Here is a 13941-nt window from a genome sequence, read left to right as displayed (position 1 = left end):
CGACGCGATCGCCAAGACATAAGTTTCGGATCGAGCCGACGTCGGTGCGGGGACCTGGCTTAGGATCGTGCGCAAATACCGAATACGGTGCGAAGGTTGCCGGAATTTGACCGGAAGGACTGCGGAAGCTAACAGAATGGTACAGATTAGGACACGGGTCTTACATAAATACTATAGTTGCTTCCTAGGAGAGACTAGAATGGGTATAAGAAAAATTTAAGGAAGAGTACTAAAGAGAAATTATAATGAAACAAGTACCATTATTGCTCACCCCACAAGCGACGATGATTTAGAATCCCTAATGGTATCTCTGACTAACTAAATTAGTCACCCATCCAAGATTGGATATATTGTAATACTTTCATGTTTCTATTCAAATGCCCACACCGAAATTCCGACAGCATCTCCCCATGTCTCTTTGGATACGTTGATCTTGCATTTGATTCCCATGTCAAGTATCCACACAATGTGAGGATATTTGATATTAGAAATAAATATAAGAAATGTAACCAGAGAGAAAAGGACAGATACAATGCAGAACTAGCATGCGCATTTAAATCAGGAAACCAAAAGCATTCTAATCTATCCAACCTTGAATTGTCCAAACGTGAGACAATTTGAGAATTTTTATGCCTCTAAAAGCACACTATATCTATGCTTGGCCACATAAAAATTCTCAAATGGGCAACTGATTGTCCTATACTTAAATAGTTACATCACAATTGACATTCATCATCTAGCTAAATAATAATAGAATAAATTTTAAACTAAAGAAACAAATTTTTTTTTTGATAAATTAACCTAGTAATATCTACTACATACTAGTAACATACGAGCAATATTGAGGCACCATACCATAGGCCGCAAGAATATCATGTCCCGTTAAAAAATAAATTCTCCAAGGATAACATATATATATATATATATATATATATATATAGTCAGTTGTTTATTGTCATTCACAATCACAAGTATCATTCATCATACAACTAACTATTAACATCATTTACAAAAATAGAAGATATCCAACCAACTTTATATAATAACTTGCAACTTAACCTACAGGGAATCGTCATACACCGTAATATCTTATGGCAGAACGGGTTATGAGGATTTACAAGTTGGGCCTCTAGGAAAGCATATAAATGAAGCGACAAAAATATAAATTAAGCAAAATCAATTATTTATGGAAGAGATTGATGAATAATACCTGGCAATTTTCTTAATTTTCTTAAGGGAACAAACTTTGCACCAATCACGAACACAATTGGAGCGCCAAATATAAAGCCCCTAGCCTCAACTCCTATAAGCACACCAAATTCAATATCAAATCCATTAAATTAAGTGCCTTCATAGGTATAAGAGCCTGCACAGAAAAAACATGTGGTATGGTGGTTGCACAAAATCTATATTAACTAGGGAATTAGAAATTACAAAGGCCTGACTGAGGCCAACATGACCCAGCTCATTTCAACTTGAACCTGACTAGATATTAATGGCCTGGGCTGGGTATGGGCTGAAATAAACCTGATCATTAATTATCAGAAAAGTAACTTTCTTAGAGAAGAGAAAAAAACCCCACAAATGTTCATTGGCATTCAACATGCAATCAATCTCAAATTTTCAAAGAACAATCACCCCTCAACAAACTCATAATGAAAATTCAAAATAACACTAAACACTAAGAATTAATAAAATATCCACAAAGGATTCATGATCATCAAAATCTACAGCTGATATCTGCATGGTTAATGAATTAGAGTTTGTATTGATTTACCGTTTAATCTAAATTACTTGTATGAGACATTTTAAAATTTTAAGTGCATGTGTATCATCCATTGCACATTGCAGTATTGAAATTCTTCGCAGATGCCAAATATCATCAACCAATATGGGTCTATGCATGTCCAAAAATAGTATGCATGTTTTAAAATAGTGAATGATCTTGACAAGATACAAATGTACGGAACCTTAAGAAATTTAATCAAGGACAAGAGTGATCATCATGTATGACCAGCTTTACTTGGGATTCTATTTTTTAAATGCTTTTATAATTTTAATTAAAATTCATATATTTTGAAGGAAAATGCTTGTAAATTAATCCACAACAAATTGTATTCAGGCAGTTTATTCCAAAAAAGAAATACCCATTTGGATATCTTATGATCATATGAATATGCAGTTTTTATGAATTTTCACATAACGTGCATTGAACATTTCATCTGTTTGGGCCATACCATGATCATCATTGGTGTACTGGTGTGACCCACCCAATGAGTGGATAAGTCCGATTTTTATCTATGATGATCACTATGGTCCATCAAACCTTTTGAACAAATCAGATGTTATACACGTATGACACTTAGGCAGAAAAGGATTGGCTATATGTAGAAGTTTGTGTACAGTCGCTGCATGAGTAGTGGATATTTTTAAGGATAAAATGACTGTAAGTTCCAAAAAAGGATTGGCTATATGTAGAAGTTTGTGACAACATTCAGGTGTGGTGACCAATGACTTGGTACATAAACAGACTTTAATATGCAGTTCTAGACATGGATTTGTGACCTCTAAAGGAACGGTGAAGATTAAAATATAGAGATATCATAGAATGCTCGGTCCGAGAGTTGGCCACTAAGCTCAGTTTTCAATTTGTACTTGGCATTAGTCTGGGTGGCCCATGTACTATGAACGACTCAGATTTGAAGACCTTGTTGTGGTTTATTTGTTTGGTCCTGTTGAGTGGTTAAGGATCTTTCCAATAACTGACAACTTCAAAATCTAAAACTACAGTTCTTTCCATAGAGATTGACACAATTCAACATTCTTAGATGAAAAAAAACAAAAAACAAAAATGGAGAAAAGAGAAACCTCAGAAACTGACTCCCTTCTGGATCATTGCCACCTTCCATGGAAAAATCCAAAGCACAAAGTCTCAAATGAAAAAAACCAGTAGAATTCAAACTGATAACTCTTCCCTGAAATCCTCAAAGCATCAGATAAGAACCTAATCGGATCAGAATCAAACACAGCAGAAATAACGCAAATCTAAACCGAGTATTTATAAAAATCAAATAAATAAATAAACAACTGAAAATTCTGACTACATAATTGAGTGAAGAAAACATTCCACCCGTCATGAAATCCAACAGAATTCAGATCGAAAAACTGCAAATCGAAGTATTGAACAAATCAGAACTGTATCACACAACAAATCGTTTCTATGTATTTGCATCAAACAACATAGAAAAATCCTTAATTAGGGTTTCAACATAGTAAATCCCTAATTAGGAAATCACTAAGGCTGAAATTGATGAAATCTAGACTCTTACCTGTTTCAGATCTTCATCTAAGCCCTGAAATTAATGGCAGCTTGTGAGAGAGAGAGAGAGAGAGAGAGAGAGAGAGAGAGAGAGAGAGAGAGAGAGAGAGAGAGAGAGAGTCGGAGGTATGAAGAAGCTGAGAGTCGGGGGAGAGAGAGAGAGAGAGAGAGAGAGAGAGAGAGAGAGAGTCGAGAGAGGGAGGGAGAGAGAGAGAGTCGTCGGGAGAGAGAGAGAGAGTCGGGAGCGAAATGGAAATCGCGTTTTGTTTTTGTTTTTATTTTTATATAGAAACATCCGTGGGCCCGCTTTTACATAGCGCCGGTGCATGATGCACCCAAAGTGCCGGATTTACACATTTTTGTTGTAGTGATTCTACAATACTATGTCTGCAAGACGGATTCATGACTTAACTGAGCCCTCATTGAAATTTGTACATTGTATGCTATATAGAGAAATGCTGAATAGTAGCTACAACAATTCAATTCAATAAAGTGGAATGATCCATTTTTTAGGTCCAACATGAAATGCATTGAACTGCATTTTGATGTTTAGCTACCACCATAAAATAAATGGTATCGCCCCATGTTTTCTAACACAGCCATCTTGGCTTTTAACTTTGCCTGACCATGCCACCATTGATGCAGTTTGTACAATAACTTAAAACTTGGGCAATTGAGGGTCTATTGTCTTTGGGATTTAAACATATATAGCAACTGATCATGCTAGTATGTATAATACAATCAAAATACACTTTTATTTTTGGGTGGTTATTTTTTACTAAAAGTATGCATTTGTAAATAGATTCCTGTATGACATCAAGGGATTTTTACTGCAAAATTCCTGAAGATATCTGATTTTTCCAAACAATGCCTGGTCTAAAGGAAAATGCTGAAATGTGCTTTTTTGGGGGTGAAAATGACCCACACACGCTTGTTTACTTTTCTTTTTCTTTTTCTAGCAAGCTGTGTAGTCACAGTATGTTATGACATCCAACCTGTCAAAAAAATGCTGCCCAACATGATGATTATATCAACCAATATAAGGTCTGTCCAATCATCAGATGGGCCATACATAACAAAGCATATCCACCACCCAAAACCCTCCAAACTCATGTCTGGCCTACCTATTGGTAGATCCTGATTTTTTGTTCATCTGTTGATCATGGTGGGGTGCACCTCTTGGACTAGTTGGATGTCACACACATCACGTGGACCCCACAGTGCTTGGCTCTCACTAGTTTTTAATGTAAAAAAAAAAGATAGAGGCATTTAGGTCATTTCCATTCCAAAATCACTGCTTGGGCATTTACTTTAGTCAAGGCTTTATTTGGTAAAATACAAAATCTTGATGATGCAGCAAAAAGCCCAAACAATATATAATTAATTAAAAGAACAAAAAGTTTACCTTTCTGGATATTTTGGTGGGAAAATTGGGATCAGATCCGTGTCCTCAACTTTGCAATCGTTTGAGGGGGTTATAGTCCCAAAATCTGGGGGTTTTTGTTTCCAAATTCCAAACATTAGATCACCCGCTCCTAGTATCTGCAATTTTCCATTCCATTCCTGAAATACCATTAACTGAAATTATTGATAATCAATCAAAATGCAAAAGTTTAGACTGTCCACATGGTCATAAAATCAAATGAAGTTTTCATAAATAAAATAAAAAGGTGCGAACATCTCTAGAAAGAAACCCCGTGAAGCGACATTCAAGCTAGGGGTGGTAAGCCAAGCTAAGGGCCGAGCAGGCTTGACCCTAGCTGGCCCTGGTCCTCTAAGCCCTCGCCTGCCTTAACGGGGTTTAAAAGGACTTGGCCATGGCCCTAGTCTTACAAGGCCTACCATATAAGGAAAAAGTGGAATGATGAAAGGTCTTAAATAGTCAATTTCAAGAAATTTTTGATAGACGACATCTTTCATCCACAACGAGTCTTATCGCTTAAATGGTTTTAATAATTGAAACATGACCATGGATCCAAGAGTACCCTTCAAAGCTATACATGTATATTAAATAGGATTTACTCTCATGTGTCTTTAAATAATCTATGCTTTTAATTTTGCATAACATTGATCCACTTGATTATTGGACCAGGCCAACAAGGGGGCTGGGCCATTCATTGTTGGCCTAGGCCTAGATTTTAAGCATAAGCCCTAGGTTTCATGCCTGAGCCTAGCCCTTGGTACAAGTTTAAAGGCCCAAGCCATGGCCTTATAAAGCTGGGCTGCCTGGCCACAGAGAACAATTTACTAAGTGTGTTACAATCCCATGTTTGGATACACTTGATTTTTATTGTAATAAATTAATGTATAGCAAAGTGGAAGTAAAGTTGTTATGATATTTTTCCAATTATATATTAATGTTATGTAACTCTCCATTGTTACAGTTCTTTTTATCTCATATCCAAATTTTGAGAGTGAGATAGCTTCCCTTGTCTCTCCTTTACGATAGGCAGCTCTTTGTCTCTTTTTGTTCTCGGACCCGCCCGAAATCTCACTTGTAATTATCTCTGATCAATGAATAGAGGTTCTTTAAAAAAAAAAAAAAAATCCAAATATTGAGGATGATAATCACAGTTTTAGACTGGTTCTCTCTAAGTGGAACTAGTTGATCGTTTGGCGTTTGACTTTATAATTGCAATATAAACCAATTGTATATCCAAACACAGCCTAAGCTTATCGATGACTGCATTTTCAAATAGATTTTTTTTTTTTTTTTTTTTAATGCATTGTGCTTAAAGGTATAGTCGTTTCACCATTGAACATAGGCCATATTAATTAGGTTAATCTAGGTTTAAAAATGGTGTTATAGCCTCATAATGGCTAACAGGTGTTATCTCTATACAACTATAAGATAATTCTAAAATGGAAAAGTAGAATAATGGAAAAAAAAAAAAACTAAACGAGAGAAAGAAAGACAGAAAATAAAGAAAAAGGTCAAGCCCAAACATTAAACTTGAATTTTTTTTTTTTAAAATTTTTTTTATAATATTCAATGAAACAATGGCCGATTTTAATGAAATATTTTATTGCCATATAACACCTTTCCTTTTATAGATGCTCCAAACACACACTTCTCTTAAGATTACTTCCAAATAACTCTCTTCCTTTTTCCACCGTTAGTTGAGAAACACCCTGGCTTTTACTGTTTTGTGATGAAAAAAAGTAATTAGTTTAATAAAATGTAATTTGTAGATTACAATTTACTCCCGGTCATTTCCTATCTTTTACCTTTTCTCTCCATCTCCCAGAGCAGGTTCATCATAGGGCCTTATATGGTCAAACGTTTGCAAGATTCAAGAAATTCAACTTGATTAGCATCTGACAATCCAGAGCGTCTAACAGTCGTGGGCCTGTATTATAAGCAGTTCGAATTTCCCTCCAACCATCTGATAGTCCAGCCGGCATATGATACTTGCAGTTCAAATCTTGCTGAATGACGGTCCAGATCATCCGACAGTGGTGAAGGCCATGTCATGAGCTGTTTAGATCTCTCTTGTATCTGCCATGTGTTCGACAAGGCCCTTGGCAATAACATGTAGAGTTGTCAATGTGTGGCCCGGGCTAAGCAAAATTAAAAATTTTAATAGGATAGATCCATAAGGTCGGTCTGAATAGTTCAAAAACCAAGCGTAGCGAACCCCGAGCCCTGGCCATTGATAACCCTGGTAAATCATTTAAAGGAAATTTGACAAACACCCTATTCAAGGGATTTTTTTTTTTCCTTCGCATTTGCAAGAGTTTAGGGAAAATTGTGATTTTTTATGGTCAAAAGGGGAGGTTGCCATATGTGGAAACCTCTTAACTAAAGTAGTGTCATGTTTGATTTAAAAAAATGTAAATAATGGTCATGGTGGAGGAAATAATGGAAGCGGTAGCTGACCTTCAGCTAGTCCCAGGGAGAAGTTCCCTGCCCTCATGGTCCTTGGTAAAATGGAGCAAACCACCTTGGGGCTGGGTGAAACTTAATGTGGATGGCTCGTCTAGGGGTAATCCGGGCCCTTCTGTGAACGTGGGGGTGTGTGTAGAGACAATAAGGGCGCCTTCATGTTTGCCTTCTCAAAAGGCTATGGCATGGGATCGAGCTTTTAGGCGGAGATGAAGGCGGTTATTGATGGCCTCAAGTTTTGTAAGAATATGGGCCTCTCCTACATCGAGGTGGAAAGCAACTGCTAGGTTGTGGTTGACCTTTTCTCTACAGCAGAGAACCCTCCTTGGAATGCTTTCTATTAGAAAAACCAGTTTCAAGCTCTTAGAATATTGCTGTCTATTTCAATCAAGCATATCCCTAGAGAAATTAACACCATTGCGGACTGCATAGCCAGATGGGGCAGCTTTACTTAGCAGACCAGGTTCATCAATTCGGCGTCCGAACTCCCTCTCTTCGCCAAAGGGGAGCTAGTCCTAGATAGGACAGGATTAGGGATGGTCCGAATCTCCTAACTTTTTCCTGTTTTTTTTTTTATTTCTTTGTTACATGATAGGAGGGCCTTTGGGATGGACCTCCCGAATGTGAATTCCTGTACAGCAGGGGGTCTTAGGCTATTTTTCGCCTCAGCCCCTGCTTAGTGTTTTTTTGTAAGCTCAATTCTCCTTATCAATGAAAATTTGAGAATCATTTTTGAAAAAAAAAAGAAAAAAGGAAGAGGAAATAATGGTTGTCATTTAACAACTGTTTTTCATTACATTTATTTTATTTTTAATTTTTTGGTGTTTTTTTTTATTACATTGCTTGACTAAGAGTAGGGTTGAAAGTAGGGCAGGTTCAACCAGACCGACCTAACATTGGGTTGGGCTTAGGTAGGATGTATTGGGTTAGGTCTTGGGCTATACAAACACAAACTCGATAAAACTTGGGTAGGGCTTGGGTTGCCCGACCCAACCCGAACTTGGTCGATATATAAGTTCCTTATAAATTATAATTGAGTGCGGATCATCTGTGTTGAAGGCACAGAAAATTCCAATGCTGTCGGACTTCATTGGTCTATGTCATTTCCAATGATTCAAGCTAATAAGATAGGCCGAATTTCTCTCTCCCAAATAGATTGCGTGCTACACAACACGACTTTTAAAGGAGTAGTTGTCCTATATTTTAACTTATTTGTTTAGATAAAATGAACTTCTTTACGGTAAATAACTACATATATAATTAATAAAATCATAGGTACAAAAAATAAGGTGTATTAAAAATATAATAGACTAATATAATAACAAAAATATTAGCATATATCTCCATACCAACCCGTCCAACTCGACCGAGCCTGCTTGGGTTGGGCTAGGGTTAAGCATCAACCCAAACCAACCCAACCCGCCGGACTTTCGGCCCTAACTAAGAGTGACCATACTTTGATGGGCGTTATCAACCGAAGGGACGTTCTTTTCCCATTGTATAAAACATTTGCTAGATAGGCTAGCCTTGTAAAGATAAAGAGTTTTTGCTATCTATTTATTTTATTGAAATGAAATCAACACGAAAGGAGAACAAATACAAAGAGCCATACCATGAAGAAGACTAAGCTTTGAAAACAACTCTCAGCCAGACCGTCAGATCGGAAAGATTCAAGCTTTAGATGCTTGGAAAGATGGAAGAACTCTGCCGTCGCACACAGGTTATAATCCACGAGGGCACCCTTTATAACGCTTATGGTGCCTTTACATAGAATGGCAGGTGAGATATTTTCCCTCATACCTTCAGTTACACATTGAACTAGGACTACAGCTGTTACGCATATCGACTATTGGCGCGTAGTCGTTAACTATAGTATGAATGCATGCATGCACATTTATGTAAGATTCGCGTTAGATAGTGAAACTTGGCAGGAGCTCTTATGTGTGCCAGGAGAGCACCTGGTGAAAGGAAATGTTTCAGGCGGAGAGCCCTAAGGTCCCGTTTGGGAGTTTGGATTTGAAATCCTCCTACTGTGTTTGGGACCCTGGATTGGGAATCAACTTTAATCCAATAGTAGCTATGCATGGTATATTTACGGGTGCTTGTATTTAATTACTAAATCAACTTTAATATATCTAATTAGTGATGTATGTAATGTTTGACACAATGGTTGTAATAAGCTCATTGAAATATATACTTTGCCTACAAATAATAAAATTTGAAGTTTCGTATGGGCCACAAGCACAAAATCATGTCCAAGTGATTAACCAACAATTTTTAACCATTGTTTTACATGCACAATGTTTGGACCCTGCTGATCATCATATAAAAGTAATTATAGTGATGCAATTGATAATCTAATTGTTTTGGGACATCATTAGTGGGCCATGTGCCCAATAAAATAATAGTCCGGTGACATACATATTACACATGCAACTCTTGGAAGGATTTTAGTTGTAATCCGAGTTCTCACCGTGGATTTGAAACCCTGTTTGAGGGGATTTGAAACCCCCATGATCTGAAATCCCCAGTTACTTTATGCCGCCAAACAACCAGGGAATTTGAAATCTCCTCAAATCCCCCAAAATCCATGGTGCCAAACGACCCCCTCTTACTATAGAGGAAACTCCGTTATTGACACATGATAACTTGGGCTACGGTCATGTGTCTGAATCTCAGGTAACACATCAAAAGCAACATGCAATTTAAAATTTGAAAAACGAGAGGGAATGACTAACAAGATTGATGTGCCCATATAGTTATGTTTTAATTAGGGCTGACAATGGGCAAGCAAAATCAAAAGTTTGAACAGTTTAATATCCGGGCCAAAGCCAACTTCTGGCCCAGCCTGTCGACAGCCATAGTTTTAATTGAAACAAAATACATTCACATCTCTTACATGACTAAGTTTAAAGATTTTTTGTGGCCGCCCACTGGGTCCACATGCTTATTGGTCCTATGATTTGAACCGTCCATATTACTTTTATTGCCATAGATAAGCAATCATACCTTGATCACCCGTCTATGATTATTCTAAACTTCAATTTTAGGGTTTTATAGAGTTTAATGTGTGCCACTGAAAATTCACATTTTATTGCTCTAATGTTATTCATAGAAGGGGGAGTTATTATTACCATTCTGCATAATATTCTTTGGGTGTCTGCTATAGCGGATGGTCTGCAGCATGGATGGTTCGGATCATCATACAACTCATCAAATGGTCCACAATACAGTTGAGACAAATGCTTGACCCTGATCTACATTAACGCATGCTAACATGGAATACAAGTATTATCATATCGGAGCTGTCTATCTCACATGCCCCCACCAAGTAGATAACCTGGACTAAAACTAGGCCCGTCCATGCAACAGGTAGAAGGGTTCACTGGCAATATAAATAGATGGATGGAAAGAACTTGGTGAAGCTTTTGCAAGCCATTTGGCTTTTCTAACAATGTGGCCCACTTGATGAGTAGAACGGCCTTGGGGTTATCTATCCAGTCGGTCCCACCTGATCTATCGGCTTGGATTTCTTAGTAGTGACGAGGCACACCAAAATATCATTTATCCACGGAGATATTTAGGGCTCGGCTCGGTTGTTTTTTTCTTCTCGTTTCTTCACGTAGATAGCTGGTCGCTCGCGCCCTCTGCTGCTGTCCCCTTTTGTCCTTTTTGTTGTGAGGGGTTTGGCCTCTTTGTGCTTGCAAAGCTTTGTATAGCTTTTTTGATGGAATGGAAATAGTTGCTTTTTGAAAAAATATAAAAAATAAAAAATTAGGGCTCGGCTCGGGCGGACTCAAGTTGGGCTTTGTGTAAATGTCCCGGGCCGGATGCGGCTGGACTATTTCAACCCATCACAAGCCCGGGCTGGATTTGGCCTTTGGTTCAGAATTACAGGCCGGGCTTAGACAGAGCTCAGCCCATTGACAGTCCTAACTCCACTACACAGCGCATTGCTGGTCGATGCGGAAAAAGCTTTGTGCGCCTCTCCATTATGTATGTGTTATCCACGCCGTTCATCCATTTTGCCAGCTCATTTTAATGTATAGGCTAAAAAATGAGGTAGATTCAAATCTCAGGTGGACCACACCACAAAAAACATAGGTGATCGAACACCCACCAATAAAAACTTCCTTGGGCCCACTGTAATGTTAATTTGCTATCCCGCATGTTAGGTCAGGCAGACATGGATGAAGAAAACCAGAGTATCAGTGTGATCCAAAACTTTCGGTGGTCTTCAAAAAGTTTTTAATGATAGGCGTCCAATCTCCACTGTTACCTGAGATTTCTGTATGCTTCATTTTTAGGTTCGTACCCTAAAATGATATAGACAACATGGATGGATGGTGTGATAAAACACGTACATCAAATCTATGAAAGGTGGAATGCAGTTGGGTGCTGCTCCTTTTAAAAGTAATTGCTGGGTGCTCCTCGCCTGTTCAAAAGTTTTGGGCAGTGAGATTTTGTTGGGTTTTCTTTTGGGTTTCTTGTTCACATGCATAAACCCCGGGTTTTGTGCGAGTAATTAAATAGCATAGCTTTTCAAGACATCATTTTTTGAGGACATTGACTCTATTTTTTTGAGGAAAATGTTCTTAAACACATTTTTCAAAATTTTGTGCAATGATGATTTTCTTGTCATTACTTTTACAAACTCTTCTACTAATGTACTTTTTAAATCTCTGTTTACTTAAAAAAATAAAAATAAAAAATTCTTATCCATCTCAGAAAAGGAATTGGATTAGGTGCAGCTTTAGCTATACACAAGACGGCGGGTCGCTTATTGTGAGGCCCACTTCGATGCATGTATTCTATATCCACACCATCCATCCATTTTTTAGACATTTTGTGGCATGAGCCTAAAAAAGAAGCAGATCCAAATATTAGGTGGACCATGCCATAGGAAACAGTGGTGATCAGCCATTAACAATTTTTTATGAGTATAAAAGTTTTGGAGGAACATATTTGTTTTTTACCCTTCATCCAAGTTCATGTAAACTTATCAACAGGTTGGATGGCAAATAAACATTATAGAACATTACAATGGGCCGTAGGAAGTTCTTAATGGTGGGTCATTTAATCACTACTATTTCTTATAGTATAGTCCACATAAGATTTAGATCTGTTTTATTCTTGGGCACGTAGCCTAAAATGACGTGGAAAAACAAATGGATGGCATAGATGTAAAACAAATACGCCAATGTCAGTTCCACAATAAAAGCTGCATTGTTGAGTGAAGTCGGGATCACCCCTAATCCACTTTCCTAGAAAAATGAGTTATTCTTCTTAAAAAATATATACTTATACGAGTCTTTTGCAAAGAAACAGATAAATGGGAAATATTAAAAACTTAACTTTTAATAAATGGATTCTTTTTCTTTTGGGAAAGATTATGCTAAGATATCTTGGGAAGAAACTGATATAGGAGGGTAGAGATATTAAAAATCTATTTTTAGAAAATGGGTTCTTCCTCCTTGGGTGATCGTTCTTGGCACTTTGCTCACACGATCCGGTGTTGTCGCTTGGTACTTTGGACAACCGCTTCGACACTTGCTCACGGGATCCATTTCTGTCACTCAACATTTTGGGTGATCGCTTTGGCACTTCACTCATGTGATCCATTTTTTATCGCTTGACACTTTAGACGATCGCCTCAGTACTTTGCTTGCGTGATCCATTTTTTACCCTTGGCACTTTAGATGATCGCCTGGACACTTCGCTCGCGTGATCTATTCTTATTGCTCGATACTGTGGGCGAACACGATCAGCACTTCGCTCGTACGATCCATTTCTGTTGCTCAGTACTTTGGACGATTGCCATGGTACTTCGCTCGCGTGATCCTTTCTGTCACTCAGTACTTTGGGTGAATTCGCTGGACACTTCAGTCATGCACACCATTTTTATCTCTTGGCACTTTAGTCGATCACCTCAGCACTCGCTCGTGCAATCAATTTCTATAGATCGACATTGTGGGCAATCGACTCAGCACTTTGCTCACACGGTTCATTTCTGTCGTTCAACACTTTGGACGATCGCCTTGACAATTTTCTCGTTCGATCCAATTTTGTCTCTTGGCACTTCGATTGTGTGATCTATTTTTGTAGCTTGGCACTTCGCTCGCGCGAGCCATTTTTGTTGCTTGGCACTTTTGACAATTGCCTCGGCACTTTGCTCATGCGATCCATTTCTATAGCTCGACACTTTGGGCAACTGCCTCGGCACTTTGCTTGTGTGATCAATTTCTATAGCTCGGCACTTTGGGCAGAACTTCACTCTCGCAGTCCATTTTGTCACTAGACACTATAGACGATTGCCTTTGCACTTCTCTTGTGCGATCAATTTCTATAGCCCAGCACTTTGGGTGATCACCTCGGCACTTTGCTCGCTCGATACATTTCTGTCGGTTGACACCTCGGATGATCACCTCGGCACTTCGCTTGTGCAATCCAATTTTGTCACTTGGCACTTTGGGCGATCGCCTCGGCACTTCGCTTGCGCCATCCATTTTTGTCGCTCTGTACTTTAGACGATCACGCTCGACACATCACTCGTGTGATCCATTTCCATCGCTTGACACTTTGTATGATCGCTTCACCACTTCTCTTGCGTGATCTATTTCTGTCGCTTGGTACTTCACTCGCATGATCAATTTCTGTAGTTCATCACCATGGGCGATTGCCTTGGCACTTTGCTCGCGCGATCTATTTCATTAGCTAGGCACTTTGGACAATTACC

The 13941-nt window shown here is 38.3% G+C and overlaps 1 protein-coding gene across 3 annotated transcripts in view; it reads right to left on the bottom strand.

Annotated features, from left to right (window-relative positions):
• Positions 1 to 9217, bottom strand: part of LOC131252897 (uncharacterized) — a 32880-nt gene extending 23663 nt beyond the window's left edge. Inside the window, exons 1-2 of one of the 3 annotated variants that reach the window (XM_058253666.1) lie at positions 8818 to 9217; positions 4725 to 4897 (exon numbers count right to left, since the gene is read on the bottom strand). In XM_058253666.1, coding sequence (XP_058109649.1) covers positions 4725 to 4897; positions 8818 to 9003 — 359 coding nt within the window. In that variant the 5' untranslated portion in view covers positions 9004 to 9217. The remainder of the gene's footprint in view (positions 1 to 4724; positions 4898 to 8817) is intronic. The other 2 variants (XM_058253665.1, XM_058253667.1) reach the window with 2 other exon arrangements.
• Positions 9218 to 13941: the final 4724 nt, after the last annotated feature.

This window comes from Magnolia sinica, chromosome 8 (genome assembly GCF_029962835.1).
Source record: "Magnolia sinica isolate HGM2019 chromosome 8, MsV1, whole genome shotgun sequence".
Classification (NCBI taxonomy): Eukaryota; Viridiplantae; Streptophyta; class Magnoliopsida; order Magnoliales; family Magnoliaceae; genus Magnolia; species Magnolia sinica.
The sequence above is the reverse complement of the archived record's forward strand: the minus strand, read 5'-3'. Positions and strand labels throughout refer to the sequence as shown.